Source organism: Rhinopithecus bieti, unplaced genomic scaffold, assembly GCF_001698545.2.
Source record: "Rhinopithecus bieti isolate Rb0 unplaced genomic scaffold, ASM169854v2 scaffold_9581, whole genome shotgun sequence".
NCBI lineage: Eukaryota > Metazoa > Chordata > Mammalia > Primates > Cercopithecidae > Rhinopithecus > Rhinopithecus bieti.
In genome coordinates, this window is record NW_016806413.1 from 2,126,506 (window position 1) to 2,140,152 (window position 13,647).

General features: G+C 43.1%; 1 protein-coding gene across 1 annotated transcript in view; it reads left to right on the forward strand.

Annotated features, from left to right (window-relative positions):
- Positions 1–13,647, forward strand: part of ZNF445 (zinc finger protein 445) — a 28,360-nt gene that overhangs the window by 4,527 nt on the left and 10,186 nt on the right. The window contains 1 exon segment of the mRNA XM_017876317.1: positions 11,706–12,283. Coding sequence (XP_017731806.1) covers positions 11,855–12,283 — 429 coding nt within the window. The 5' untranslated portion in view covers positions 11,706–11,854.

Sequence of the window (13,647 nt, forward strand, 5' to 3'; positions counted from 1 at the left end):
AAAAAAAAAAAAAAAAAAAAAAAAAAAAGTTGCAAAAATGCTCTAAAGAAATAAGTTATCTTAACTCTGAAAACAAAAGGTTTAGCAGTGTTTAACATATTAGCTTTCCGTGAGAGTCCTAGGAGCTTGTTTTATTCTCTATTCCAATAGCACAATTTTTAAAGTTATCTGAGATTGGCACTTAGAGTCCTACATCTGATTATAAACTGCCTTTTGAAAAGGACCAAACAAGACAAAATATCTGTGGATGACAAAAATCTATAGCCACTATGAAAGCTACAATTGACTAGGAATTTTGGTTACTTCTGTGGCGTACAACAATTTTACATAACAATTATAATAATGTACACTAAATTATGTCAGCATTATAGAAGTTTCCCATAATTTTGGAACACATACTGATAACATATTTAAACAAATACAGTCCAAAGTAAACCAAACACCATTCATTCTTCTATTTGAAAGTGTTTATTCTAGTATTACAATCTCCAGAGTTAATTAATTAGAATCCTGCATTTAAGAGCACCTGTTAAATTTTATACCAGATTATAAAACCATCTTTTAAAGAGGACCAAAATGAGACAATTGTCTACGGATGACAAAAACATTTTAGGGCAGCCACAGTTAAAGACACGATTGACAAGGAAATTTGCCACCTCCATGGCATACAGTGTGTTAACATAATTATAATTATTACTGATAACATATACTAAGTCATATTAGAATTATAGGGGTTTTACATAATTTCAGAACATATACTAATAACACACTTGCACAAATCTAGACCAAAGAAAGCCAAACACCATTTTATATTTGACAATGCTTCCTGTATGATTTTTGTACCAAAGAAGCCAAATGCCATTTTTGGACTTTAGAGGATCTAATATCTAAAATTCTAGGTTGGAAAGAGACATAATTTATCATTTGATTTTGGAAAGTTTGTCAAGTAGCAAAGGTTTAAAACACTGGATATCACAAAATAGAATCCCAGGTCACCATAAATCATTCATTTGGCCAAAATTACAAAAAAAAAATTTAAAAAGAAAAACCTTTTCTCTGATAGAGGAGACTTAGCTTTCTGAAGAAGACCCAACGAAGATAGCATGAGGCCAACAGAATCTCTCTTCTCTCCTTTTTTCCCCTGCCATTTACCCAAAGGAGAAAACAAAACCCTTTTATTATCTTTTAACATTACTTAAAAATCATCTTCAAAAGAGAAAACCAAATTTCATGTTTGCGTTAATGCATCTTTAATGTTAAAGCTAGTTTGTTTGTTTGTTTGTTTGTTTTTGAAACAAAGTCTTGCTCTGTAGCCCAGGCTGGAGTGCCGTCGTGTGATCTCGACTCACTGCAACCTCCGCCTCCCAGGTTCAAGCGATTTGCCTTCCTCAGCCTCCAGAGTAGCTGGGATTACAGGGCCACGCCACTGCACCCAGCTAATTTCTTGTATTTTTAGTAGAGAGGGGGTTTCACCATGTTGGCCAGGCTGGCCTTGAACTACCAACCTCAGGTAATCCTCCCTCCTTGGCCTCCCAAAGTGCTGGGATTACAGGCGTGAGCCACGGTGTGCAGCCTAAAGCTAGTTTTTTAAATAAAAGTTTGTATCTCTATCCAGTTTTAATTCGTTTGACTGTAAGGTAAGATTTTCATAAACTTTTTAGACCCCTTTACAATTTTCCATCAAAGAGCAGATCAATTTTCTAAGAAAACCCTGTTATTCAGACACATGGGCCCGGATTTTGGCCCCACATCAGTATGATTTTAATTTTTTAACCTACGGAAAAAAAGCTAAATAATTTCTTTTAAATCTTAGCCAACTTGTTTACACCCACAGAATTTTTACAAGATCAACCCTTCACAAACCCTTTTCACTTCGCTTAAACCTTCAGTTTTGTTCCATTCCTCTTTTAGGTGAAGATAATCCTTAAAACCCTCTGAAATAGACAAAATTACATTCCCTTTAACAAAAGCCATATTCCCCTGGCTTCTTATAATCTTTTACGAAAAACACATTTCCTACACACCTTGTATGTAGAACTATTTCTCCAGTGGTCTCAATTAAATGTTACAATGTTAACTCTTAGCAAATTTTATTTTTAGTGGAAAACCTGATAAGCGATTTTTTTTTTTTTTTGAGACGGAGTCTCGTTCTGTTGCCCAGGCTAGAATGCAGTGGTGCAATCTTGGGTCACTGCAATCTCCACTTGCCAGGTTCAAGCAATTCTGCTGTCTCAGCTGCCCGAGTAGCTAGGACTATAAGCGCATGCCACCATGCCCAGCTCATTTTTTGTTTTTTTTTTAGTAGAGACGGAGTTTTACCATGCTGGCCAGGCCGGTCTTGAACTCCTGACCTCGTGATCTGCCCACCTCGGCCTCCCGAAGTACTGGGATTACAGGCATGAGCCACTGTGCCCAGCCAAGCAAGCGATTTTAATTATGTATTTGGGGTGAAGCCTAGGATATCAGACAGAAATGACGATAAGATCTGACTCTTTTTAGCATAGCTAGTGGGCATGGCTCTCCATATGTCCCAAGGCCTTGTCTATAATCTAATGCTCCAAAATAGGTAAATTGAACAATTCTCAGAAGTCAAAGAAACAATTTGACCTTAAAGCATTTGGCAAATCTGATATCTTAATTTAGACCGAATGTCTCCATTTTCAAGACATTTTATTTTATCAATCTTTAAAACTGTCTTTATTTCCAAAAGAATACTAAAGTCACGTGAACAAAAAGGCATTAAAAGTTTCTATTTTTCTGACAAAATATTTGATTTAGGCGCTTACTTTCCTAAGCCAATCAGAGCTCTTTTGTATATAAACATACAACATATAGAAATAGACAGAAGATTCAGCCCTTGTAAGATTTTTCATTTGCCAGTTTCTTGGTTGGATTACTGGCTTCAGAGTTGAGCCCTTGGAGGAACAGGGCCAGGAAAGCATGTGTTTCTAGGGCCACATAAGCAGCAAGTAAGCAGCTGAAGGCAAAGACAGATCCCCAAAATTAAGAGTGCCTTTTTATACTAGATCCTGGATCCCCAAAAGGAGGGAAATGCTAGAGAAGACGGTGCAATGCTGCTGCTTTTTTTTTTTTTTTTTTTTTTTTTTTGAGATGGAGTCTCACTGCAACGTCCAAGCTGCAGTGCAATGGTATGATGTCAGCTCACTGCAACCTCCGCTTCCCAGGTTCAAGCGATTCTCCTGCCTAAGCCTCCCGAGTAGCTGGGACTACAGGCACGCACCACCGTGCCTGGCTAATTTCTGCATTTTAGTAGAGACAAGGTTTCACCATATTGGCCAGGCTGGTCTTGAACTCCTGACCTCAAGTGATCCGCCCACCTCAGCCTCCCAAAATGCTAGGATTATAGGCATGAGCTACCGTAACCAGTCGACAGTGCAGTGCTTCTACCCTGTATTTCATTGCAAGGCAACCCAAACCGAATTATCCCGTTTCGTAATCAGCCCATCTCTCATGGGAGTCTCATCTCCCAGTGAGGGGTGGGCATGTTTCCTTATCTTCCAGGTGGCCAAGAGCATGCTTCTCTGATCCAAGTGTGCAGAATCAAGTATCCCTCCGTAGTTACTCTTAGCCATCCCTTAAAGTATACGTAGTTATTACTCACCAAAGCTCTCTCATAATGGGAAGTAATTTCTGATACCCCAATACTCAAAAACGTCAGATAACACAATGCAAAACAGAACAGAGCCTTTGATTTTGAACGGAATCTATCAGCTTTTAATTCCTGTGGTTTCATGAGGAAAACAGAGGTGGCTTGTTTGTTTCCCCCAAAACAGGGTTTGTGGTGCCTCGTCTCTTTTTCCCAATGAGTCCCAGGCTACCAGAAGTTATCTTAGGACCTGTCATCTGTGCATTAAGAGTGGCAAGACAGGCTGGGCTCAGTGGCTCACACCTGTAATCCCAGCACATTGAGAGGCTGAGTCAGGCAGATCACCTGAGGTCAGGAGTTCAAGACCAGCCTAGCCAATGGTGAAACCCCCATCTGTACTAAAAATACAAAAATTAGCTGGGTGTGGTGGCAGGCGCCTGTAATTCCAGCTACTTGGGAGACTGAGGCAGAAGAATTGCTTGAACCTGGGAGGCAAAGGTTGCGGTGAGCTGAGACCGTGCCATTGTACCCCAGCCTGGGCGACAGAGTGGGACTCCGTCTCTCTCACACACACACACACACACACACACACACGGAAGAAAGATAATTCAGTCGACTGAGAAGAAAAAACCTTTTCCAGAAAACAAGTTCCAAGAAGAAAAGAAAAGACCTTTTAAATATACCTATAGCTTGTTTATCCACTTTTAATTAAGCTTTTAACCATAGCACTCTTAAAAAAAATGCTTGAAATATTTTTATTACCCAACTTTAGCCATACCAAGCGGCCAGTATTTTTGGCTTTTGAATCTTACTGCAGGTAACTTCCCACATGAAATTAATCAGATTTCACTAAGGTTATAACTTAGCCATGGACACACGGGTGTCTCAAAGAGTTAGTAAGCAGTTTCTTTTCTTTCTTTCTTTCCTTTTTTTTCTTCAAGATTTAGAATCTCCCCCAGGGTAGTTTAGAGAAAGGAAAATTCAAGATAGGAAATCAGAAACTATTCATGGGCGGGCGGGGAACCTCAATGAATGGAAAAGTTACATAAATAAAAAACCAGAAAGGAATCATTCCAGAAGCCAAGAATAGAACCCAGGCTGCCATTGTCATAAAAGCAAAGCCTTACCTACTGAGTTACAGCAATGAGCAGTTTCTATGGTTCTTCCCAGAAGGGAAGCTTGCAAAGTTTTTTAACTACTCAAGATAATTTTTAGGGCTATGACATGAACCTCAAAATTCCTGTCCTCTGGATGGCGGAAACCAAGTACGTGGTCACAAGGTTAAGCTCTTAAGGACAGAAAACAAGACAAATTTCATACAATATTGGTTTCAGAGACCTATAGTAAAAAGTAACTGTCCAACCTGCTAGGCTGGCTTGAACAGCAGGCATACAGGGGTCCTAAACCCACATTCTATCCTGTGATACTCTTTTCTCCATTACAGAACACAGAAAGACAAATTCTTAGCACAAAGTACACCAGATTTGCTGCCGCCTAAGACTAGTTTCTATTAAACCCTTGCAGAGAAACCAATAGTGACGTTTACCTAGACAAGAAAGAGAGAGACCAAAAACTTGCCTGGTAAGCCTTTCTTACCCTTTTTTGCTAGCATACCAGGTTTCTGGGCTCCTTTTCTCTGCAGCTTCCAGAAGAATAGAGCAGCTTCTGATGACCCTCCTCACTGTGCCATAGCTGTGGGGTTCAAGCCACTTTACAAAAGAAAATCACTCTTTCCTGTTTTATGGAACCATAGGCAAGATTCTTAATTTGCCCAACAGGCTGCATGGGGAACCGAATTAACATTTTCTGTCCTAGCAAAACACACATAACAAAACAAACAGTCACCTTGTTCAGCACCCAAAGTCAACCTGACAGAGCTCAAACTTCTTCCCGTTGGTCCCTGTTGTCTTTGATCCATTCCAGGTGGGAAGGGACATCCTGTGAATGGTAATTCACAATGGGGTCTCTGGGCAAGGGGAAGAGCAGATAGTCATCCCAAGAGACAGACCTGTTGAGCGTTGAGCCTTCTTTAGAGCTCATCGAATGTGACCAGACAAATAAGGAGGGTTCTTTGAATTAGGCCTGCTGGACTTCTATCAAGAACGCCTCTGAGATCCCTTCCACATAAACAAACACATGCAAAGGTGAGACAGACAGAAGGCCTTCCAAATCAGATCCCTAACTAAACTATCCTCCTGTTCTCGGTCTGAGAAACCTCTAAATCTTCCTCATTGAGTTAGAAGTCTTCCAAACCAGGACTCTTCCTACTAGTTAGAAAGAGTCCCTCAGGAGCCGAACAGACATCCCACAATGGTGCTACAGACACAGACACCCCATGGTGGAGCTACAAACAGACACCCCATAATGGGGCTACAGACACCACACCATAGGGCTACAGAAGCTGCTGGGAGAAGGAAGAAGGCATTGGCAGCGCCTAGGATATTCACCAATGCAGACACCCTGCAATGGGGCTACAGACAGACACCCTGTGATAGGGCTGCAGTTAAGGGATGTCCCCCCAGGACTGTTTCTCCATTGCTATTAAATCTGTGCACATTGGGTCAGCAGTGCCCCACCAGTAGAGAGAGTACCAGAATCAGCCCCCGGTTCCAAAAGAACTAGGTGGCTGCTTGGGCTGCCTTCTGGATCCATTGCTGGAGGGGGGCCACTGAACCAGGGACAGGTAGCCACAAGGGCAGTCCTGGACAAGCCCCCAAATTTGTAACTGCCCAAGGAGTAAACTTTGCCTGCTGCCTAGACAGAGCTGATTCATCAAGACAGGGGAATTGCAATAGAGAAAGTAATTCACACAGAGCTGGCTATGCGGGAGACCAGAGTTTTATTATTACTCAAATCAGTCTCCCCAAACATTCAGGGAGCAGAGTTTTTAAGGATAGCTTGGTAGATGGGGGGAAGCCAGTGAGCCAGGAGTGCTGATTGGTCAGAGACGAAATCACAGGGAGTTGTAGCTATCTTCTTGTGCTGAGTCAGTTCCTGGGTGGGGGCCACAAGATCAGATGAGCCAGTTTATTGATCTGGATTGTGCCAGCTAATCCATCAAGTGCAGGGTCTGCACAGTATCTCAGGCACTGATCTTAGGAGCAGTTAGGGAGGGTCAGAATCTTGTAGCTTCCAGCTGCATGACTCCTAAACCATCATTTCTAATCTTGTGGCTAATGTTAGTTCTATAAAGGCAATCTAGTCCCCAGGCAAGAAGGAGGTCTGCTTTGGGAAAGGGCTGTTACTGTCTTTGTTTAAACTATAAGTTTCTCCCAAAGTTAGTTCAGCCTGTGCCCAGGAATGAACAAAGACAGCTTGGAAGTTAGAAGCAAGATGGAATCAGTTAAGTTAGATCTCTCTCACTGTGTCAGTCACAATTCTGCAAAGGCAGTTTCACTTTTATTTTTTCTTTTTTTAATTTTTATTTATTTATTTATTTATTTATTTGAGACGGAGTCTTGCTCTGTTGACCAGGCTGGAATGCAGTGGCACAATCTTGGCTGACTGCAAGCTCCGCCTCCCAGGTTCACGCTATTCTCCTGCCTCAGCCTCCCAAGTAGCTGGGACTACAGGCGCCCGCCACTACACACGGCTAATTTTTTGTATTTTTAGTAGAGACGGGGTTTCACCACGTTAGCCAGGATGGTCTTGATCTTCTGACCTTGTGATCCTCCCGCCTTGGCCTCCCAAAGTGCTGGGATTACAGGCGTGAGCCACCACGCCTGGCTCACTTTTCTTTAGGCCTATTGGGCAAATAGGTTGTTTTCAATATTATGTTATAGAGTGCTGTAGTGTACACTTATGTAAATGTCTGTATACTGTGCATCTATTTTTCCAGGGTAGATTCTTGTTTTATTTCGTTTTTTAATAGAAACGGAGTCTTGCTGTGTTGCCCAAGCTGGTCTTGAATTCCTGGGCTCAAGTGATCCTCCCATATTGGCCTCCTAAAGTGCTAGGATTACAGGTGTGAGCCACCATGCCTGGCTCTCAGGGGAGATTCTTAGAAGGAAAATTCCTGGGGCATGAAGAATGTGCCTTTTGAGTATAAATCTTTAACTAGAATTCATTTTTTTGGTGTGTAATGCTGCCTCTATCATAGACCAAATGTATATGTATGCTTAAGCCCATGTCAGGATTCTGTATATACTGTTTCTTTTATCTACTATTTGCATATTCCTTCAGTAATAGTGTTTTCATTAATGTAGATTTGTAGTAAGCTTTAATGTGAGATAGAACAAATATTTTCACCTCTACAAAGTTATTGTGGCTATTCTTGCCCTTTTACTCATTTGCTTGAATTTTAGAATATGCTTATCAAGCCCTAAGAAGAGATAGTGGAATTTGGTTGAGATTTTATTAACCACACATTACCTTAGGAAGAATTGGCATTGTGAAAAGAGTTGTCTTTCCATACTTAAGATGTATTCAGGTCTATTATGTCTTTTGTTTCTCTTTTAAGATCCTGTACATGTGTTATTAGCTTTATTTCTGGGTGTTTTATTTTGTTGTTGTTGTGTTGATTAGTTTTCTGATTGAGTTGCTCAATTTATTTGACAGAGCAGCTCACAAAACTCAGGGAAACACATTTATCAATTTATTATAAAGGATATTTTAAAGGATACAATAAACAACTAGATGAAGAGATACATAGGGGGAGGTCTGGCAGTATTCTGGGTGCAGGAGCTTTTGTTGCTGTGGAGTTGGGTTATGCCACTATCCTGGCACATGGATGAGTTCTTGTTCGCCTTCCTGCAAGCCTCTACAAGTGCAGTTGTCCATAGCTCTCTGTACCCCATCCTCTTGGACCTTTTATGGAAACTTCATTGGATAAGCATGATTGAAGCATGGACAACCATGTAAAACATGACTGGACAAAAAGAGTTGGATCTCATATTAATAGACTAAGTGGGAACACTCAGGCTGTTAGTTCAAATTCTTCTTGGCCTCTCTATGCAGCATTTTGACTTACTGAGTATGAGGCAGGACTCCCGAAATGGATGTCTTATGACCTACAATCAGATATGATAGGTCAGAGAATTTACGGCCAGCAGAAAGACGAAAAAGGGGGAAGATGACTGTGTATTTTTAGTTTCTGTGGCCCGCCTTGGGGAGAAAAGGAGCAGGTGAAAGGAGGGCAAGAGAAGGTCAGAGAGAGATGTTCTATTTTTTGAGCCCTACTTCTGAGGCCTAAAACGCACCAATATTATAACAAAAGGCTGTCTTACCTTTATCATTCTGAAGTTCCAAAGCTGCTTCAGGAACCAAGGACAAAGGCCAAATAATTCAACAAAAGATATGCTTATTGTTTTAATCATTTAGGAAATAAGGGCTATGGGAGTTAGGAGCCATGAACCATGGATAAAAACCAATGTGTATATGTATCATAATATCACAGGTATCAAGCCTAAGAACTATTTGCCTCATCCTAGATCCTAAAGATTTTCTCCTGGGTTCTTTTTTTTGAGATGGAGTCTCGCTCTTTTGCCAGGCTGGAGTGCAATGGCATGATCTTGGCTCACTACAACCTCTGCCTCCTGGATTCAAGTGATTCTTTTGCCTCAGCCTCCTGAGTAGCAGGGACTACAGGCACGTGCCACCATGCCCAGCTAATTTTTGTATTTTTAGTGGAGATGGGGTTTCATCATGTTGGCCAGGATGGTCTTGATCTCTTGACCTCGTGATCCGTCTGCCTTGGCCTCCCAAAATGGTGGGATTACAGGCATGAGCCACTGCGCCTAGCCTCCTTGGTTGTTTTCTAAAAGTTGTGTAGTTTTATGGCTTAACTTGAAATCTGATCCTTTTTTTTTTTTTAGAAGTCTCACTCTGTCGCCCAGGCTGGAGTGCAGTGGTACGATCTTGGCTCACTGCAACCTCCAACACCCAGGTTCAAGCGATTCTCCTGCCTCAGCCTCCTGAGTACCTGGAATTACAGGTGCATGCCATCACGCCCAGCTAATTTTTTTTGTATTTTTTGTATTTTTAGTAGAGACGGCGTTTCACCATGTTGGTCAGGCTGGTCCCAAACTTCTGACTTCGTGATCCACCCGCCTAGGCCTCCCAAGGTGCTAGGATTACAGGTGTAAGCCACCACACCTGGCCAAGTCTGATCCATTTGAATTCAAGTGTACAAGAGGCAAGGTTTTGGTCAGTTTTCCTTATTTTGCTTGTGGATGTCCAATTGCTCCAGCATTTGGTGAGAAGACTACGCTTTCTCTTTTGAACTGCTTTTACATCTTTATCAAAAATTGATTGAAGGTCAAGCTTAGTGGCTCATGCCTGTAATCCCAGCTACTTAGGAGGCTGATGTGGGAGGATCGATCACTTGAGGCCAGGAGTTTGAGGTAACATAGGCCCCATCTCTAAAAATAATTTTTAAATTAGCTGTGGTGTCACATGCCTGTAGTCTCAGCTACTATGGAGGCTGAAGCAAGAGGATTGCTTGAGCCCAGGAGTTTGAGGCTGCAGTGAGCCATGCTCACACCACTGCACTCCAGCCTGGGCAGCAGAAAGAGACCCTGTCTTTAAAAAAAAGGAAAAAAAAGAATCAGTTTTGTGTATCGCAGGTGTGGACTCCTCTACATAGTGATGTGATTCGTAGTACAAGCTCCTTCCCCAGGTATGAAGAAACAAACATTCCTTCAGAGCCCAAAATATACTCCAGATAGTCTCTTTTTTGAGATGGAGTCTCGCTCTGTTGCCCAGGCTGGAGTGCAGAGTGGAGTGCCACGATCTTGGCTCACTGCAAACCTCTGCCTCCCAGGCTCAAGCAATTCTCGTGCCTCAGCCTCCCAAATGGCTGGGATTACAGGCACATGCCACCATGGCCAGCTAATTTTTTGTATTTTTTGTAGACCTGGAGTTTCGCCATGTTGGCCAGGCTGGTCTCAAATTCCTGACCTCAAGCAGTCCACCCATTTCGGCCTCACAAAGTGCTACCTCCTGAAAGTGGCTTGAACCCTTGGACACCACATTTTATGATGAATTATAAAAATAAATACAAGAGTTGAATGGGAAGCTGGATTAGTAGTTTTCAAATTATAATTTGTAACTCATTGTTGGGTCGTAAAATCAACTAGGGGAATCTCAGGATTTTTTTTGTTGGTTTTTGAATTGCTCATTTGAGATATTTTAAAATATAATAGCAAAATCACACTTGATATTTAAAAAATCAGTTGGGCATTCTTTTGTGGTTCTGTTTCTGGTTTTTCTATTTTATTCCATTGACCTAAGTGTCTCTTCCTCCACCAATACTACATAGAATTGATTAATGTAGCTCTAAGTCTTGAAATCAGGTAGACTGTTTTCAGACTGATCCCTCCCAATTTATTCTTCTTTGTCATAATTGTTTTTTGGTTTTGTTTGTTTTCTTGCTTGTTTTGAGACAGACTCTTGCTCCGTTGCCCAGGCTGGAGTGCAGTGGCACGATCTTGGCTCACTGCAACCTCTGCCTCCCAGGTTCAAGTGATTCTTCTGCCTCAGCCTCCCTAGTAGCTGGGATTCCAGGCATGCACCACTATGCCTGGCTAATTTTTTGTATGTTTAGTAGAGATGGGGTTTTGCCATGTTGCCCAGGCTGGTCTCGAACTCCTGAGCTCAGGCTGTCCGCTCACCTCTGCCTCCCAAAGTGCTAGCATTATAGGTGTTAGCCACCACACCTGACCTATCGTAATTTTAGCTATTCTAATTCCATTGCCTTTCCACATAAGTTTGTCTATATCTACAAAAAATCTTGTTGAGATTTTGGTAGGAATTGCATTAGATCTGTAGATCAATTTGGAGAGAATTTACGTCTTTACTGTGTCACATCTTCCTGTACATGCATATGGTATGTCTGTTGATTTGTTTAGATCTTCTCTGACTTTTTTCATCATCTGTTTGTGTTTTTTACAAAGTTTTAATGTGTAAGTTCAGCATATGTTTTACTGTGGGATATTTTCTTAGCTTACTCCAGTGGGGAACAACCTAGCTCTGGTCTACTTGATACTGGCATATGTATCTGTGGAAACACTCTTCTTATACATACAAAGATGATCCCAACCAGCAGAATCCAACTGCACCATGTATAATGGACTTTATTCTCTCATCTCCTCGTGTACAGAAATGCTGGTTGTTTCAGTCACTTGCCGATGATTTCTGATGTCCCAGCAAATGGCATTGTTGACTGCAGTGCTGAGAAGATACTTCTGAGGACCCACGTCTAAGGTGGACTTAGCTCGCGCTCTTCTGGTTAGTCCCTGAACAGGAGTGATGCCTCCAGGCAGGTGGCATGCTGTCTATCCAGCCCAGGCCCAGTCTTCGAGGGAGCGAGGGCGGCTTCAGACAATAAAGAAGGAAGAAGAGGATGAAAGCTATACTCCAGTGCAGGCTGCCAGGCCACAGACGCTCAACCGCCCTGGCCAGGAGCTGTTCCGCCAGCTCTTCAGACAGCTTCGCTACCATGAGTCTTCGGGGCCCCTAGAAACTCTGAGCCGGCTCCGGGAACTCTGTCGCTGGTGGCTGAGGCCTGATGTTCTCTCCAAGGCACAGATCCTAGAGCTGCTGGTGCTGGAACAGTTCCTGAGCATCCTGCCTGGGGAGCTCCGGGTTTGGGTGCAGCTCCATAATCCTGAGAGTGGCGAGGAGGCCGTGGCCTTGCTAGAGGAGCTGCAGAGGGACCTTGATGGGACATCATGGAGGGTGAGTGTGAGCAAGTATGTGGTGCCCAGGGAACTCTTCCTGCTGGTGAGCCAGCTTGTCTGGGGATGGGTGTGGCCCTCTGAACTGTCAGTATAGAGGAGTGCGGGGAAGCCTTCCCTTCTTCCCATGGTACCTGAACAGCTGAGAACAGGACCCTGAGCTATGGACCCTTTAGCAGGTATCCTTTCCTACCTTCCCAGAGGAGTATCAGCTCTAGATAGGGTCATCAAGTCTCCATAAATAATACTAACTTCTGAACGCAGCGCCTTAGACCGCTCGGCCGTCTCTACTAAAAATACAAAAAACTAGCCAGGCGAGGTGGCGGCGCCTGTAGTCCCAGCTACTCGGGAGGCTGAGGCAGGAGAATGGCGTGAACCCAGGAGGCGGAGCTTGCAGTGAGCTGAGATCTGGCCACTGCACTCCAGCCTGGGTGACAGAGCGAGACTCCGTCTCAAAAAAAAAAAAAAAAAAATACTAACTTCTGGGTGCAGTGGCTGACACATGTCATACCAGCACTTTAGGAGGCTGAGGTGGGAGAATTCCTTGAGGCCAGGAGTTCAAGCCAGCCTAGACAACATAGGGAGACCGCCCCCCCACACGCTGTCTCTATACATAATTTAAAAATTAGGCCAGGCATGGTGGCTCACACCTGTAATCTAAGCACTTTAGAGTCCAAGGTAGGCAGATTGCTTGAGTGCAGGAATTCGTGACCAGCCTGGGCAACATGGCAAAACCCTGTTTCTACAAAAATTAGCTGAAATGGTGGCATGTGACTGTAGTCCCAGCTACTTGGGGGACTGAGGTAGGAGGATCATTTGAACCCAGATAGGTCAAGGCTGCAGTGAGTCGTCATTGCACCACTGCACCCCAGCCTGGATGACACAGCAAGACCCTATCTCAAAAAAAAAAAAGCCCAGTAACTAGTCTTTGGACACAGTGGCTTACAGTATACAAAGTCCATCTCCACATATTATCTAATTTGACTTGAGACTAACTGTAGCCCTGTAAAGTGGCGGGTGTTGGAACAGCACTTAGGGTTAGGGCTCTTGGCTTCTCAGTGGGAAGAGTACATGTTAAAACTCAGAAGAGCGCTCTGCAGGCACCATGTAGCTTCCTTCTCAGTAAGCCTTTTTTTTTTTTTTTTTGTGAGGTGTACCACACCATGCCCAGCTAATTTTGTTTGTATTTTTAGTAGAGATGGGGTTTTACCTTTGGCCAGGCTGGCCTTGAACTCCTGACCTCTGGTGATCCATCCGCCTTGGCCTCACAAAATGCTGGGATTATAGGCATAAACCACTGTGCCCAGCCCTTCTCAGTAAGCTTTGGAGGATCTTTTCTAAGTGTGTAAGATGGGAGGCAGGGAA